At 45.4% G+C, this 13,064-nt stretch overlaps 1 protein-coding gene across 2 annotated transcripts; it reads left to right on the top strand.

The window, feature by feature from the left end:
• The first annotated feature begins 255 nt into the window (after nucleotides 1–255).
• SLITRK5 (SLIT and NTRK like family member 5) lies at nucleotides 256–9,238 on the top strand. Of its 2 annotated transcripts, none has more exons than XM_034417347.3 (2): nucleotides 256–1,324; nucleotides 5,548–9,238. In XM_034417347.3, exon 2 carries the CDS (start codon nucleotides 5,556–5,558, stop codon nucleotides 8,451–8,453), a length of 2,898 nt encoding a protein of 965 aa, XP_034273238.2. In that variant the 5' UTR covers nucleotides 256–1,324; nucleotides 5,548–5,555; the 3' UTR covers nucleotides 8,454–9,238. The 2 variants fall into 2 exon arrangements, with proteins under 2 accessions (XP_034273238.2, XP_034273246.2); XM_034417355.3 differs by lacking the exon at nucleotides 256–1,324 and adding an exon at nucleotides 2,357–2,818.
• The last annotated feature ends 3,826 nt before the right edge of the window (nucleotides 9,239–13,064 follow it).

Here is a 13,064-nt window from a genome sequence, read left to right as displayed (position 1 = left end):
CCAAAGACTTGTTCATAGCTTTGAGCCAATCAGGTTCTAAATTAACTTCCACATTCTTCTCCTGCATTCATTGCCAGCTGGCAAGAAAAGAATAAGGGTCACTCAACCGGGCGAGCAAGTGGGGGGGGGAGAATGTATTGTTTTCTCCCCCCCCCAAAAAAAAGGGGGTTAGGTCCTCTGGACAGCCTCCGATTCCCTGGCATCCAAAGGCCGCACAGCCCATGCACTAAATACTCCTGGCTGTAAAAGCACGCAGCAAGACTGATGCCTATCAGCATCATCATTAAAAGGAGAAAAAAAAAATGCGTGTGCGTGTTTGTGTGGTTTTTTGGGGGGGGGGCGGCGGTTGAGAGCTTCCAAGTCGAATCCCCAAGAATGCCCATTCGATGCCTAACACTGCCATCTATTGGCCGGCAAAGCCACTCTCCTTCGCCTCTGCTGCTCGCTTACTTTCGCTTACCAGTTCGACTTTGACTGTGGCAGCTCCGCCACCAGCTTCGGTGGAGGAGAAAGCGTCCTCCCCCCCACCTCTTCCTACTCTTTTTTTTTTTCCTCCCCCATTTTTTTTTTTTTTTTTAATTTGAAACCCTCACTTTCCGGAGCGCATCCTTCCCCCTCCTACTAGCTTCCTTGAGCTGGCGAAGCCAAGAAACAGAAGCGAAGGCAAGTTGACCGCCGCAGTACTTGGCTTTTGGGACAAGCAGCTGGGAATTCAAAGAGCGGCTTCTGTGGATTTCCCGTCCTTGAGAGAGAGAGAGAGAGACGGAGAGATGCTAAAGGGCTTGCGCTGCGCCTCGGAAGAAGCCTGGATCGGGGAGGCGAAGGAAGGCGAGGTTGCGCGGCTGACGGCGGGCATCCCCTTCGACGCTTAGGGGGGGGGACAAGCGGCCGGGCTCCACCGAGGGGGGGATGCAGCAGGGCAGGGCGGAGAAGAAGAGTCCGGGGGTTCAGCCTCAACTGCAAGGGGGCCCACGGAGGAAGCTCCCGCGTGGGAATCGGCGTGGACAACCGCCGCCGGGGAAAACGGATTCCCTGCGCCCTGGTCGCCAGCCCTACCATGTCCAGAGCGCGCTCCAAGAAGAAGAAGAAGAGGAGGCTTAAAGGCACGGCTTGCCGGATTCGGTTTTTCGGGCACGGCTTTGACGAGCACCTTCCATCCGGGGCGCTGGGAAATGGTGCGAGGACGGAGGGGAGACGGCGAGAGTTGAGAGCAGGAGGAGGAAGAGGAAGAAGAGGAAGAGGAGGAGGAGGAGGAGGTGGAGCAGGGCAACGGCTCAGCCGTCGTCGCTGAGCCCGGAGAAAGTTGACCTCTTGCATGGAAAGTGTGAGTACCGCCAGCGGGCTGGGAATTGCTCGGGCGCTGGGGATGCCTCGAGAGAAACGAGGCTGGAAGCTGCGGCTCATCCTGATGGTTTTAGGATGCGCTGGCGGGGCCCTCCCCTCCCTCCCCCTCCCTTTAATCCCCCCCCCTTATGTTTCTTCCACACACACACCAGCGCACCTCTTCATGTCCGTTACAGTGAGCCACCCCCACCACTCCTCCCCGCAGGATTCCCTCTCTCCGATCCTTGGGTGCCCACTCGCGCACCCCCCCCCAGCCCCGCAGTAGGTTTCTTGGACCTTCCCACGCCTTCTCCCCTCTCGGTCCCCGACGCCCCCTGTAGTTCACGCGCACACCCGCGTATACACTCCCAGTCCCTTGGGGGGCTCTCTAGTCCGTCCGAACCGGTCGGCACGTAGCACCCTAATAAATAGGGTCTATGATACCCTGATATATAGGGAAGTAAATGGGGTGCCGGTATGGGATATGGACACATATCTATATCTATATATCCATATGTGTGTGTGTGTGTATCTATCTATCTCCATATCCCATACAGGCTCCCCATTTCTCAGGCCCCACTCACGTCTTTCCCTCCTTCCCCTTTTCCCTCAGCTCCATCTCTTCCCACCTCACCGCCAACTCTGACCCAAATCGATCCTGGTTTCTAGGTAAAGAGATTCTAGGACTTCCTTTTTCCCAAACGGGGGACCTTAATGTTTCCATGTTGTTGACGTCTTTTTTTTGGGGGGGGGGAAGAACATACATAACCCATCGTCATAAAAATAACTCAAATCCTTTCCCCTCCCCGGCTGTGTGTGTGTGGGGGGTCTCCGGGTCCCCCCTTGCGCCACGGGTCAGCTTCGGCTTAGAGCATTTAGTCTTCTTTCCAAGACCGGATCGCTCGCCCGTTTCCCCCTGCTTGTCATTCAACACCACACACACCTTCCTTACCCGGATCAACCCCCCCCTCACCCTATACCACTGGGCAATTTTCTTTGCGCCCCCCCCCGCTCCGTTTCTCCTCCCCTTCCCACTCCACCTCCCTTCTCTCCGCCTCGCCCTTCCCCGTCTCCCCAGCTTGTCGCACCCCCCTCCCCAATTCCTTCCACTTTCCGCTATTGGGGGAAAAAAAAAAAAAGCGCTTCGGGAGGCAGCCCCCCCCCCTCCCCACCACCGCCGTTGCGCGCGCGCGTGCGCGCGTGTGTGTGTGTGCGCGCGCGCGCGCGACGGGAACTTGGGGGGGGGGAAGAGAGACCTGGAAAGAGGGCGCCTCAGCCTGTGTTGCAAGGCTGTGTGTGTGTGTGTGTGTGTGTGTATGTGCGCGCGCGCGCGCCTATGTGTCCCTCGCTGGCGAAGCAGCCTTTGCGACTGCATTCCCCACCGCCTTCCTTTTCGCCTCTGCCTGGGCGGTTTGCAACACAGGAGCGAGCGAGGGAGAGCCGGCGTAACGTTCGGGGTTGCAACAATGCTGGGGCCCTGGAGATTTCAGCCTCCGTAAGTAGCGAAGGGGGTGGAGGAAACGGGGGTGGTGGTGGTGGCGGCGGCGGCGGCGGTGGGGAGCGTTGATCCGTGTCTCCTGGTTGCTCTTGGCTCCCCTTTCCCCCCCCCCCCACCAAATTCCCCCCCCCCAACCAAACACCACCAGAGCTTCCAACTGCCACTGCTGGGAGCAACTGGGAAGGCAGCTTTCTTCGCTTGCGAGCCGAACCGCGGCTGCTTCAGTGCGGTATCCAGAGGGGAGGCATTCTTAGATTCTTACCACCCACCCACCCTCCGGGGTGGGGTGGAGAGGAGGGGGCATTGGAAAGGATGGGCGACGAGAAAAAGGGACGACCCTTCCCCGTTTTCGGAGAGAGATCAAGAAATAGAGGGAGATCGCATCCCATACCCCCGTTCCACTTAGCAGGCTCCCTCCTCCTCCTCCTCTTCCTCTTCCTCCTCCCAGCCTTTGCAGCCGAATCTGTAAGCATCCCTTTCTGGATGCTACATTTTAACTTTTTATTTCTCAGCCCCCCCCACCCCGCAAGTGTTTGGCAAGCGGGAGAGGACATCTACATTCTCGGATAGTTGCTCCTTTTAATAAAGATTTGCAAGGGGTGAGTGGGGGGAAATCGGGAAAGGTTGCTTGGCTGCTGATTTATTTGAGATTTATTTCTCCTTTGGACCAAGGGAATTAGTCACTTCATGGATGAATGGCTGTAGTGGAGCTGGGAATTGTCTTAGAAGTGCAGGATTGCTTCTTCTTTCTTTTCTTTCTTTTTTTTTTGCAACCCCTTACCCCTTATTTGCTTGCTTGATGCAGAGAGTCAATTGTACCTCTTTTTTTTTTTTTTTGTCAAACCCTTGGAGAACAAAACACTTCTTCCATAACCTGCTTGGCCACTGCTACAAAATCCTTGAACTCAGTCTGTAAACTCAACAGTCAGAGCCACATGTCTCTTCTGTCTATCATTCTACCCCAAGCAAAGCATGTGAAGAAATCTCCCAAGTCCTTAGCCGGGGAATAGGGGAGACTAGGACTTAGGACAAGATTTTGATCTGAGCAAAGGCCACCTATCCCTTGATCTAACAAATCACAACAGTCAACCCACCCATCCAGCCACAAATGCATGGAAAACAGGGTGATTTACAATGTGTGTGTATGTGTGTGTATGTGTGATTTATGGTGATTTATTCACTCATTCCTATAACTTATTGCATTCAGAGAGTAGAAGTATTTTGCATTGGAAGGCAGAGAAGGTGGGGGGCAGAGAGGGGAATAGGGCATGCCTATTTGCCAGAATGCAATTCAGTGACACTGGCTATGTTTGTGGGGGCGCAAAGAGATAGATTTGGGTGGAATTATCCATCTGCAATGCTTTCTCAGAAGGACAGCAACTGAGAAAGCTTCACATTTCCAAATTTTTGGTGGCCATCGGGTTCCCTCAAAGTGACTTAAATCATTGCACGGTCATTCCAATAGCTTGTTACCAAAACTGTAGGAAATTAGATACTAGTTATGGTTGAGGCCAGAGGGATAGACCCAGTTCTAGTCTGCTTGAGAAGTTCTGGATGATGATTTAAAGGACAACAGCTTGTGTGTCCATGCATATAGTCTCCGTGTGTCTCTCTGTGAGTGTATATGTGCAGTATTGCTGCCTTTCAACCAATGATTTGGTGAAAATAACTTACTTACCAGCCGATTAAAGCAGAAGTGAGTGAGTGATGATGAGGCTTTTTCAGACAATTTCATTCTGATAAGAATTCATAAGTATTTCATCAGTGGCTAGCCCCGTCATTTATTTATTTTTTTTTAAAAAATGAGATGACGGAGATCATAAATTGAATTACTCAGTTAAAGAATCCCAGCTCTGGTATTTTCCTTTATTATGAATTTTAAATTAAGTTTTAATCTCTGAGCATTTTATATATAAGCACCCCAGAGTTAAAACTGATTAGGAATCTCAGGTGTCTTGAGAAGCTACTTCTGTTTCAGGTTTTCAGAATTGCTGTTATAAAAAGCCACAGACATACAGAGAAAAAGAGTGAGACTCTCTGAAAATATTACAGCAGGATGCCTGCAATGGCATTTAAATGTTTTTTTTTAAAAATCCAAAATGGGGGTGGAGAGGGAGAGGGAGGGAGGGAGAGAAAGAGAGAGAGAGAGAGAGAGAGAGAGAGAGAGAGATGTCTTAGCAAAAAAAAAAAAATGGGGACTTTTCCTTCGCAGAGAACTATTCAGACTAAAAGGTTCTGAACAGGGGCAGGAAACCAAGCAAAAACGACATGGATAATAGGTGAGGATGAAAGGCTTATAAAATGGTTCTTGTGTTCTCATTAGAACTGAGTAACTAAACTGACAGCCATTTTATGTATATTTATGGACACATTGTACATGAGTGTGTGTGTGTGTGTGTGTGTGTGTGTGTGTGTGTGTGTGTGTGTGTGGCAGGGATGGGGGAAAACAAATTGTAACGATGTAGGAAAGCACTCCTAGGGTTAGGAAGCCAAAGGGTTTCAGGGACAGTGCCTTTCCTTTGGAAATCTCGGAAAAGCTGCACTGAGAAAATACCATTTAACAGCCGTCAGTCTAACATTCCTAAAATCAAAAGTCTTGGTAAAAAGAAGCCAGTCTCATTTCCTTCTTCCACCTGTGTTTTGACTTCTAAGGGTGTCATGACTAGATTTTCCTTGCTCAGTCTTGTGACAGCCTGGTATTTGTGTTCTCTTTTTGCTTTTTACAGGAGATAACATGTATGCTTGCTGCTCTACGGTGATTCAGGAGCAGGATCTCAACAGAAAAATGCGTATCTGGATGGTACAAACCATCACTTTTGCTTTAACATCTCTCGTCCTGGCCTGGGCAGAGAGCATCGAATATTATGGCGAGATCTGTGACAATAAATGCCCTTGTGAGGAGAAAGACGGCCTCTTAACGGTGAGCTGTGAGAACCGGGGCATCATTAGCCTCTCTGAGATTAGTCCTCCCAGATTCTCCATCTATCATCTCCTGCTGTCTGGGAATCTTCTCAATAGGCTCTACCCCAACCAATTTGTTAATTACAGTGGGGCTTCTATTTTGCACTTGGGGGGCAACGATATCCAAGACATTGAAACGGGAGCCTTTCACGGTCTGAGGGGCTTAAGGAGGCTGCACCTGAACAACAACAAACTGGAGATATTGAGAGATGACACTTTTGTAGGCCTGGAGAGCTTGGAGTATCTTCAAGTTGATTACAATTACATCAGTGCCATCGAGCCCAACTCTTTTAGCAAGCTTCACCTGCTACAGGTGCTGATCCTGAATGACAATCTTCTCTCTTCTCTGCCCAACAACTTGTTCCGCTTTGTGCCCTTGACTCATCTTGACCTTAGGGGCAATCGACTGAAACTGCTGCCGTACCTGGGCCTTCTGCAGCACATGGATAAGGTTGTGGAGTTGCAGCTGGAAGAGAACCCGTGGAATTGCTCCTGTGAACTGATCTCTCTCAAGGATTGGCTGGACAGCATATCCTATTCAGCCTTGGTGGGGGATGTAGTGTGTGAAACTCCTTTCCGGTTACACGGAAGAGATTTGGATGAGGTTTCCAAGCAGGAGCTTTGCCCTCGGAGACTCATCTCAGATTATGAGATGAGACCACAAACCCCACTAAGTACTACAGGGTATTTTCATACCACTCCAGCCTCTGTAAACTCTGTGGCTACTTCCTCTTCAGCTGTTTACAAAACACCCTTGAAACCCAAAGGGACACGCCAGCCTAACAAGTCTAGGGTGCGTCCCACCTCTCGATTGCCCTCCAAGGATCTGGGATACAGCAATTATGGCCCTAGCATTGCTTACCAGACCAAATCCCCGGTGCCTTTGGAGTGTCCTACAGCTTGCACTTGCAACCTACAGATATCTGACTTGGGCCTCAATGTCAACTGCCAAGAAAGGAAGATTGAGAGCATCTCAGAGCTCCAACCCAAACCGTATAACCCCAAGAAGATGTACCTGACCGAGAACTACATTGCCCTGGTGCGCAGGTCAGATTTCCTGGATGCTACAGGGTTAGATTTGCTCCACCTGGGCAATAACCGTATCTCAGTCATTCAGGATCGGGCCTTTGGGGATTTAACTAATTTGCGGAGGCTCTATCTGAATGGGAATCGGATTGAAAAATTGAATGCAGAGCTTTTTTATGGGCTTCAGAGCTTGCAGTACCTTTTCCTGCAATATAATGTCATCCGGGAGATTGAGACAGGCACATTTGATCCTGTGCCCAATTTGCAGCTCCTGTTTCTCAACAACAACTTGCTGAGATCTTTACCTGTGGGCATTTTTTCTGGCTTAACTCTCTATAGATTGAATCTGCGGAGCAATCATTTCTCCTACCTTCCTGTAAGTGGGGTGCTTGATCAATTAAAATCCTTGCTGCAGATAGATCTTCATGAGAATCCATGGGATTGTACATGTGATGTGGTGGGCATGAAGTTATGGCTTGAACAACTCAACACGGGAGTCCTTGTGGACCAGGTAATCTGTGAATCCCCTAAGAAATTTGCTGAGAATTATATGAGGAACATCAAACCAGAGCTGCTCTGTCCAGACTATTCTGACATCATTGTTTCCACACCCACTCCATCATCCATGCAGGGACCAGGAAGGACCACCTCTTTCTCCAATTCGGGGCAGTTCAATAGCACCATGGAAGAGGACAGCTCAGCATCACCTTCTGGTGGCTCTTCTTCCTCCTCTTCCTCTTCTTCCACGGTGCCTTTATCGGTGCTGATTCTCAGCTTACTGCTAGTCTTCATCATGTCTGTGTTTGTGGCTGCAGGTCTTTTTGTGCTGGTTATGAAACGTAGGAAGAAGGTTCAAGGTGACCACGCCAGCACCAACAACTCAGATGTGAGCTCCTTCAACATGCAGTATAGCGTATACACAGGAGGGGGAACTCCCCATTCTCACCTCCACGCCCATCACCAGCAACATCCACAGCATCTTCACCGTGGAGGAGGAGGAGGTGGTGGTGGTCCAGCTTTGCCTAAGGTGAAAACCCCAGCAGGACATGTCTATGAGTACATCCCTCATCCTTTAGGCCACATGTGCAAGAACCCCATCTACCGCTCCAGGGAGGGCAATGCGGGTGAGGATTACAAAGATCTCCATGAGCTCAAGGTGACCTACAGTAACCATCATCTCCAGCCCCAACCCCCTCCTCCCTCACAAGTTTTGGGGCCGCCTCCCACAGCTCCAGTGGGACAAGAGGAATCCCTCCGGAACCCCTCATACAGTGTCAGCACCATTGAGCCTCGGGATGAGTTGCTTTCCCCTGTTCAGGATGCTGATCATTTTTACAGGGGCATTTTGGAGCCTGACAAACACCCTTCTTCCACCTTGGGGGGCAGTAACCTCCCGGAGTACCCTAAGTTCCCTCCAACTGCCTACACTTATTCCCCTAACTATGACATTAGGCGCCCGCCTCTCCCCTACTTGCATTCCGGCTCGGGGGACAGTAGGCTCCGGGAAACAGTGCTCTACACTCCCCCAAGCACTGTTTATGTAGAGCCCAACAGGAACGAATATCTGGAGCTAAAAGCAAAGCTAAATGCAGAGCCGGACTACCTCGAAGTATTGGAAAAACAGACCACGTTCAGTCAGTTTTGAGATCTCTTTTCCTCCCGTCCTTTCTCCTAGAGAGCATTTGTATTTAATAACCACACACAAAGAAAATACAATGGTGACCTTGCTTTCCCTCTGTGTCTCTTTCCTCCCCAACCTGCCTTTGCTTCATTTGTTGGAAGGCGAATTGCCTTGGCACAGGGATTTCCAGCTTTGGGGGAAAAAGTAATGAAAAGGAGTGTTCATAGTTCTAGATCGCTATTTCTCTCTCTCTTTTACAGCCCATAGGAACCAATTGATCGAGTGAAAATAGGCACAGTTTTTGTTCTCTCATCCCTTTAATGCGGTGTGTTGTTTTGCTAAAGGAAGCATTGGCGTCTAAAACAAAAGGGTATCATTCAGCTGGATGTCAAAAAAAAGAAAAGAAAGGTCATAGAAGTCACTTTATCCTGTTATTTTATGTCGGATATGCACTGCTGACAATTTAATTCTCCCTTGGTTTTAAAAAAAATAAAATAAATGCAGGGCACCAAATCCCATTTTCTTTTTTAGCCACGAATGGGTCTGATTGGTATTTGGGGCAAGATTAGCACACCCTGAATTTAATACAAGGCATTTTGTTCTTTCCCTTCCCTTTTTTTTTTTTTTTAAGAAAAGAAAAAAGGAAAAAAAGAGGATGTATTTGTATGTTTCTGGACTTTTGATTAAAAACCAATATTATGATCTCAAAAGAATCACCATAGATGTGGACAAAATCAATAAAGAGTTCAGAGATATATGATCCATAACTGGGTAGTAAAATAACTTATTGAAATATATACAAAAAAAAAGGAAATATTTTATTGTAGCTCCTATTTTTATATGCGCGCGCACAGACACACACACACACATATGGTAGCATTTCCTTCAATGTTTGAGGGTCCCTTGTGAATGGAAGAGTTTTCTTAGCCATAGACTAAAATGTGATAAAAGAAATGTTTAGACATGCATATCATACAACTGCATTTGGCAACCTGCTAGGAATGATGCTAGTTCCTTGTTCTGCATAAAACGGATGGCTCATAGTAGCTGTTGATGCATAATGTCTGTAATGGCCAGTAGAGATGAGACTATGGATAAATTCTAATTGCTGTCCTGCACAATTTTATCTTCTGTGGTGACCAGGAAGATGAAATCTCTATTAAAGGTTAGGTGTTCTTCATCCTTAAAAAAGAGATTTCACCTTTCTAGGGACCATAGAATTGCATCCTGAGGCATATATGAAACATCTGACTGCAACTTTACCTATGACACCTGCTTCCACCTTTTTTGAGAAAAAGATTCCTCCTTGGCCAAAATATTAAGTTTGTTGGTTTTTTTCCCCCTTTACACAAGGATGTAGTTTTATCAGAGTCTACGATTGGCTCAGAAAAGTAGTGTGGCATTCTCTGATTTGCAAAGCAATCAGCGCCCTGGCGAATCCCAGAAATGTTTGAAAAAACAACAACAATTAGAACGATCAAACCCCATAGACAATCTAACGTCAAAAATAACAATAATAATAATTCAGGGAAAATGAAAGAAAGCTATAGGAGATTTACTTCATTGTGGCTGTCCATTAATCATTACTTTTACGAGTCTCACAGCAGAATGAATAATTTTGCTAATTCAATGAGGGAGGTGTAAACATTACTGTTATTAGGATTATTTTGTTAGCCAGATGTTTAGACTGGATTTGGCATTTGTTATCAACCCATCGAGTCCTTCCCCAGAACCTATTTTATTATTATTGTTGTTATTACTTGAGCAGGAGGTTGGCAGAATTATGTTTCATTTTGTTTAAACGATACTGGCAAAACAGCTTAGCAATTGGCAGTTGCTGAAGTCCATTTCAAATCATTCATTCAAGTAGAATTGCCTTTGAAGAGATCTCTCTGTTTGCCCCGGCATCTTGAAAGGCCATAGAGTGGACTGTTCAAATCTATTTATGATGTATCCATCTTTTCTTCTTTGAACACCAAGCAGTGGCAAACATATCCATAAATACAGAATCGACTGTATGATGGGACAGGATTGTCTTCTATGTATTCCAGCACATGTATATTTTTTTTAAGAAAAAAAAAAAACCAACAACTTTATAAATAAATACTTGATAACAATTTCAAATGGAAGGAAATGAAATCATCTTTACCTCACGGTCAGTTATTTATTTCCAGTGACATGTTACCCAGAACAGAATTATCTTCTCCCCTCACCCCACCCCCTCCAATGCTGTAAAAGGATTAAAGTCCTGTCACTATGGTGTTGTAAGGCTTTACATGCAGCCATTCTGAAGGGATACTTGTGAAGTGAAGTTACATACAATCCTACAATTTCCACTTTCAGTTTTATTTCTTCTTGACCATTCCCCATAGAAATTGGTTAAAGGATATTTCAGGTGCTTATTTTTTTTTTCTGTTTCCAATTTTTGACTTGTGAAAGAAAAGATCATTTCATTGGATTATTTTTTTTTTCCCTATAAGAATTGTCTGTCTGGCATGTTGCTTTGATACCTTTCTCACAAAATATATAGCTTTTTTATATGAAGGATGTATTATTTTCTTTTGCAGAAATAATTCTGCATTCTTCTCCTTTCCCAACCTGACGGCAAATCAGAACCAAACAATCATATCATGAAAGTATATTTCTGGAGCCAACAACATGATTCTGGAAACTAGCCTGAGCAGAATATTTTGCTGTCTGAAGCCGTGAATGAGATACCATTTCTTCTTTTTTCCAGGATGTAGATGTGAAAAGTTATTGGAAGCGAATCTTTGAGGGGGGAAAAATTACAGCTTTTGTATGTTGTTCGCTTAGAATGCAAAACCTAAGGGAGATTTGATAGACGTGTTTAATACTTGATGTGGAAAATGTGAACAGAATGGGGGTTTCCCCCCTCCTTTGCAGATTTATTCACTGAAATGAAATTTAGAAAGGTCCAAATCAGGGAAATAAAGTATTTTGTGCACAGTGCATGGGTTAAACTCTGAAAGTTGCCTTCTACAGTGGTGATGGCTATCATTTCAAATAGTTTTAAAGGGGAACTGGATTAACTGGTTTGATATCTCTGGCAGGATTACTTAAAGACCAACAGATTGAGAATGCAAGAGGTCTTCTGAGATTTCAAAGGCATCTCCTGGGTGATTGTTTGATGCAGATGCTAGATTGAATGGGACCTTAGTCAGATCCATCAATAGTTCTTATTCCGTGCAAAAAAAAAGCCCATATGTTTTCACTGCTGACATTGGAGTTCTCGCTGATTGTCAGGGGGGAAAAAATCACAACTCAAAACTCTGAATGCTTTATTTTGGTTGAATGACTGAAGAAAGATGGAAAATTGATAAAGGATATGTTTCGTTTCGTATTGGGTGCTGAAGGTCAGTTATTGATTGTAGAGATGCCGGATGCCAGCATTTAAGGATGCTGATTGTTGACATTGTCATATCTGATTCATCACTGAAAACATATCCCAATAGCTTTCTGGAGAACAGAAATCTTTTTGCTATATTTGATTTTCGTGAATCGATTGTATTTTATGGGGTATTAAATGCTGCATACTCAGTACATACTTAGATTTACAAGAATCGGTTTGAATGGATTTAAATAGTTTGCAATTCATGCAATGGCATCTGTAGAATAGTTGTCTTTTGGTGAGGGATTGGTTTTATGGACCTTTATCAGGGAAAGCTTATATTCAGGAGCCCCTAGGTGTGTGCGCGTGGGGAGAGGAGATCTGTGGGAAGGAGGGGAAAAGGACCAGTTGCAATGATTTACATTTGTAACTTGATTTCTTCATAAGAGAACTTTTTGGTTTGCCATAATTTAGTGAGCACTTGATATCTTAGCATACCGGGGAAAAAAGCACATTTATAATACAAATGCTATCATGTAAAAGGTTTGTTAAGAGGCCTTCTTAATCTTTAGTTAAATTAAGGCGGTCAAAGACACTCATGCTGGTGCTACTGAAAGGAAATCACAATAAATCATTGCTTATTAAATCCTAACCAAATAAATAGTAAGTAGCAAAACAGAAGTCGCAAATTGTGTTAGGTGGTTATATTAGAACATAATGGAAGTAACTAGAAATACATTTTGCACCAAATGTATTGAAGTCTTTAAATTACAACAGTGTGTAGAGACTTTTTGCTCTCTGCTATTCTTTAGAGAAGTAGAAGTAGAAATAGGAGGAGGAGGAGGAGAGAAGAAGAAGGAGTCGTCTCAAATGGATACAGAAAGAGCTTATAATTTGTAAAAAAAAATGAATACAAACATATGTTATGGATAGTTGCATAAAAAACCAGAAATTATTGGAAACTGTGGCAAAAGGCTCATTACAGGGGCCTCGCATTAGAACCAGTATATTGCAAAAATAAAAAATAAATTCCATGCCAAGATAGTTAGTAATTGCGTATCACAATTAAATCTGGATTTTCTTTTTATTAAAGAAACCACAGAAAACTTCATGGAATGGAATGTGAATGATTTCCTCCAAGACTGATGGCCCATGAAATATCAAATATTTATATGCATCGTATAAATATGCTTGTGTAGACCTCAGCTTTCCTGAAATCAGTGTGCATAGCAAGATGCTATACATAGCATTGTGTCATGCTTATAGGCCTCTGCAGCTAGCTACTG

Source organism: Pantherophis guttatus, chromosome 5 (genome assembly GCF_059756535.1).
Source record: "Pantherophis guttatus breed Tessera chromosome 5, ASM5975653v1, whole genome shotgun sequence".
NCBI lineage: Eukaryota > Metazoa > Chordata > Lepidosauria > Squamata > Colubridae > Pantherophis > Pantherophis guttatus.
This window is presented reverse-complemented; position numbering and strand designations above follow the sequence as displayed.

What these genes read in the sequence shown, in the direction of transcription:
- SLITRK5 (XM_034417347.3), top strand. Translation starts at nt 5,556, where the DNA reads ATGTATGCTTGCTGCTCTACGGTGATTCAGGAGCAGGATCTCAACAGA.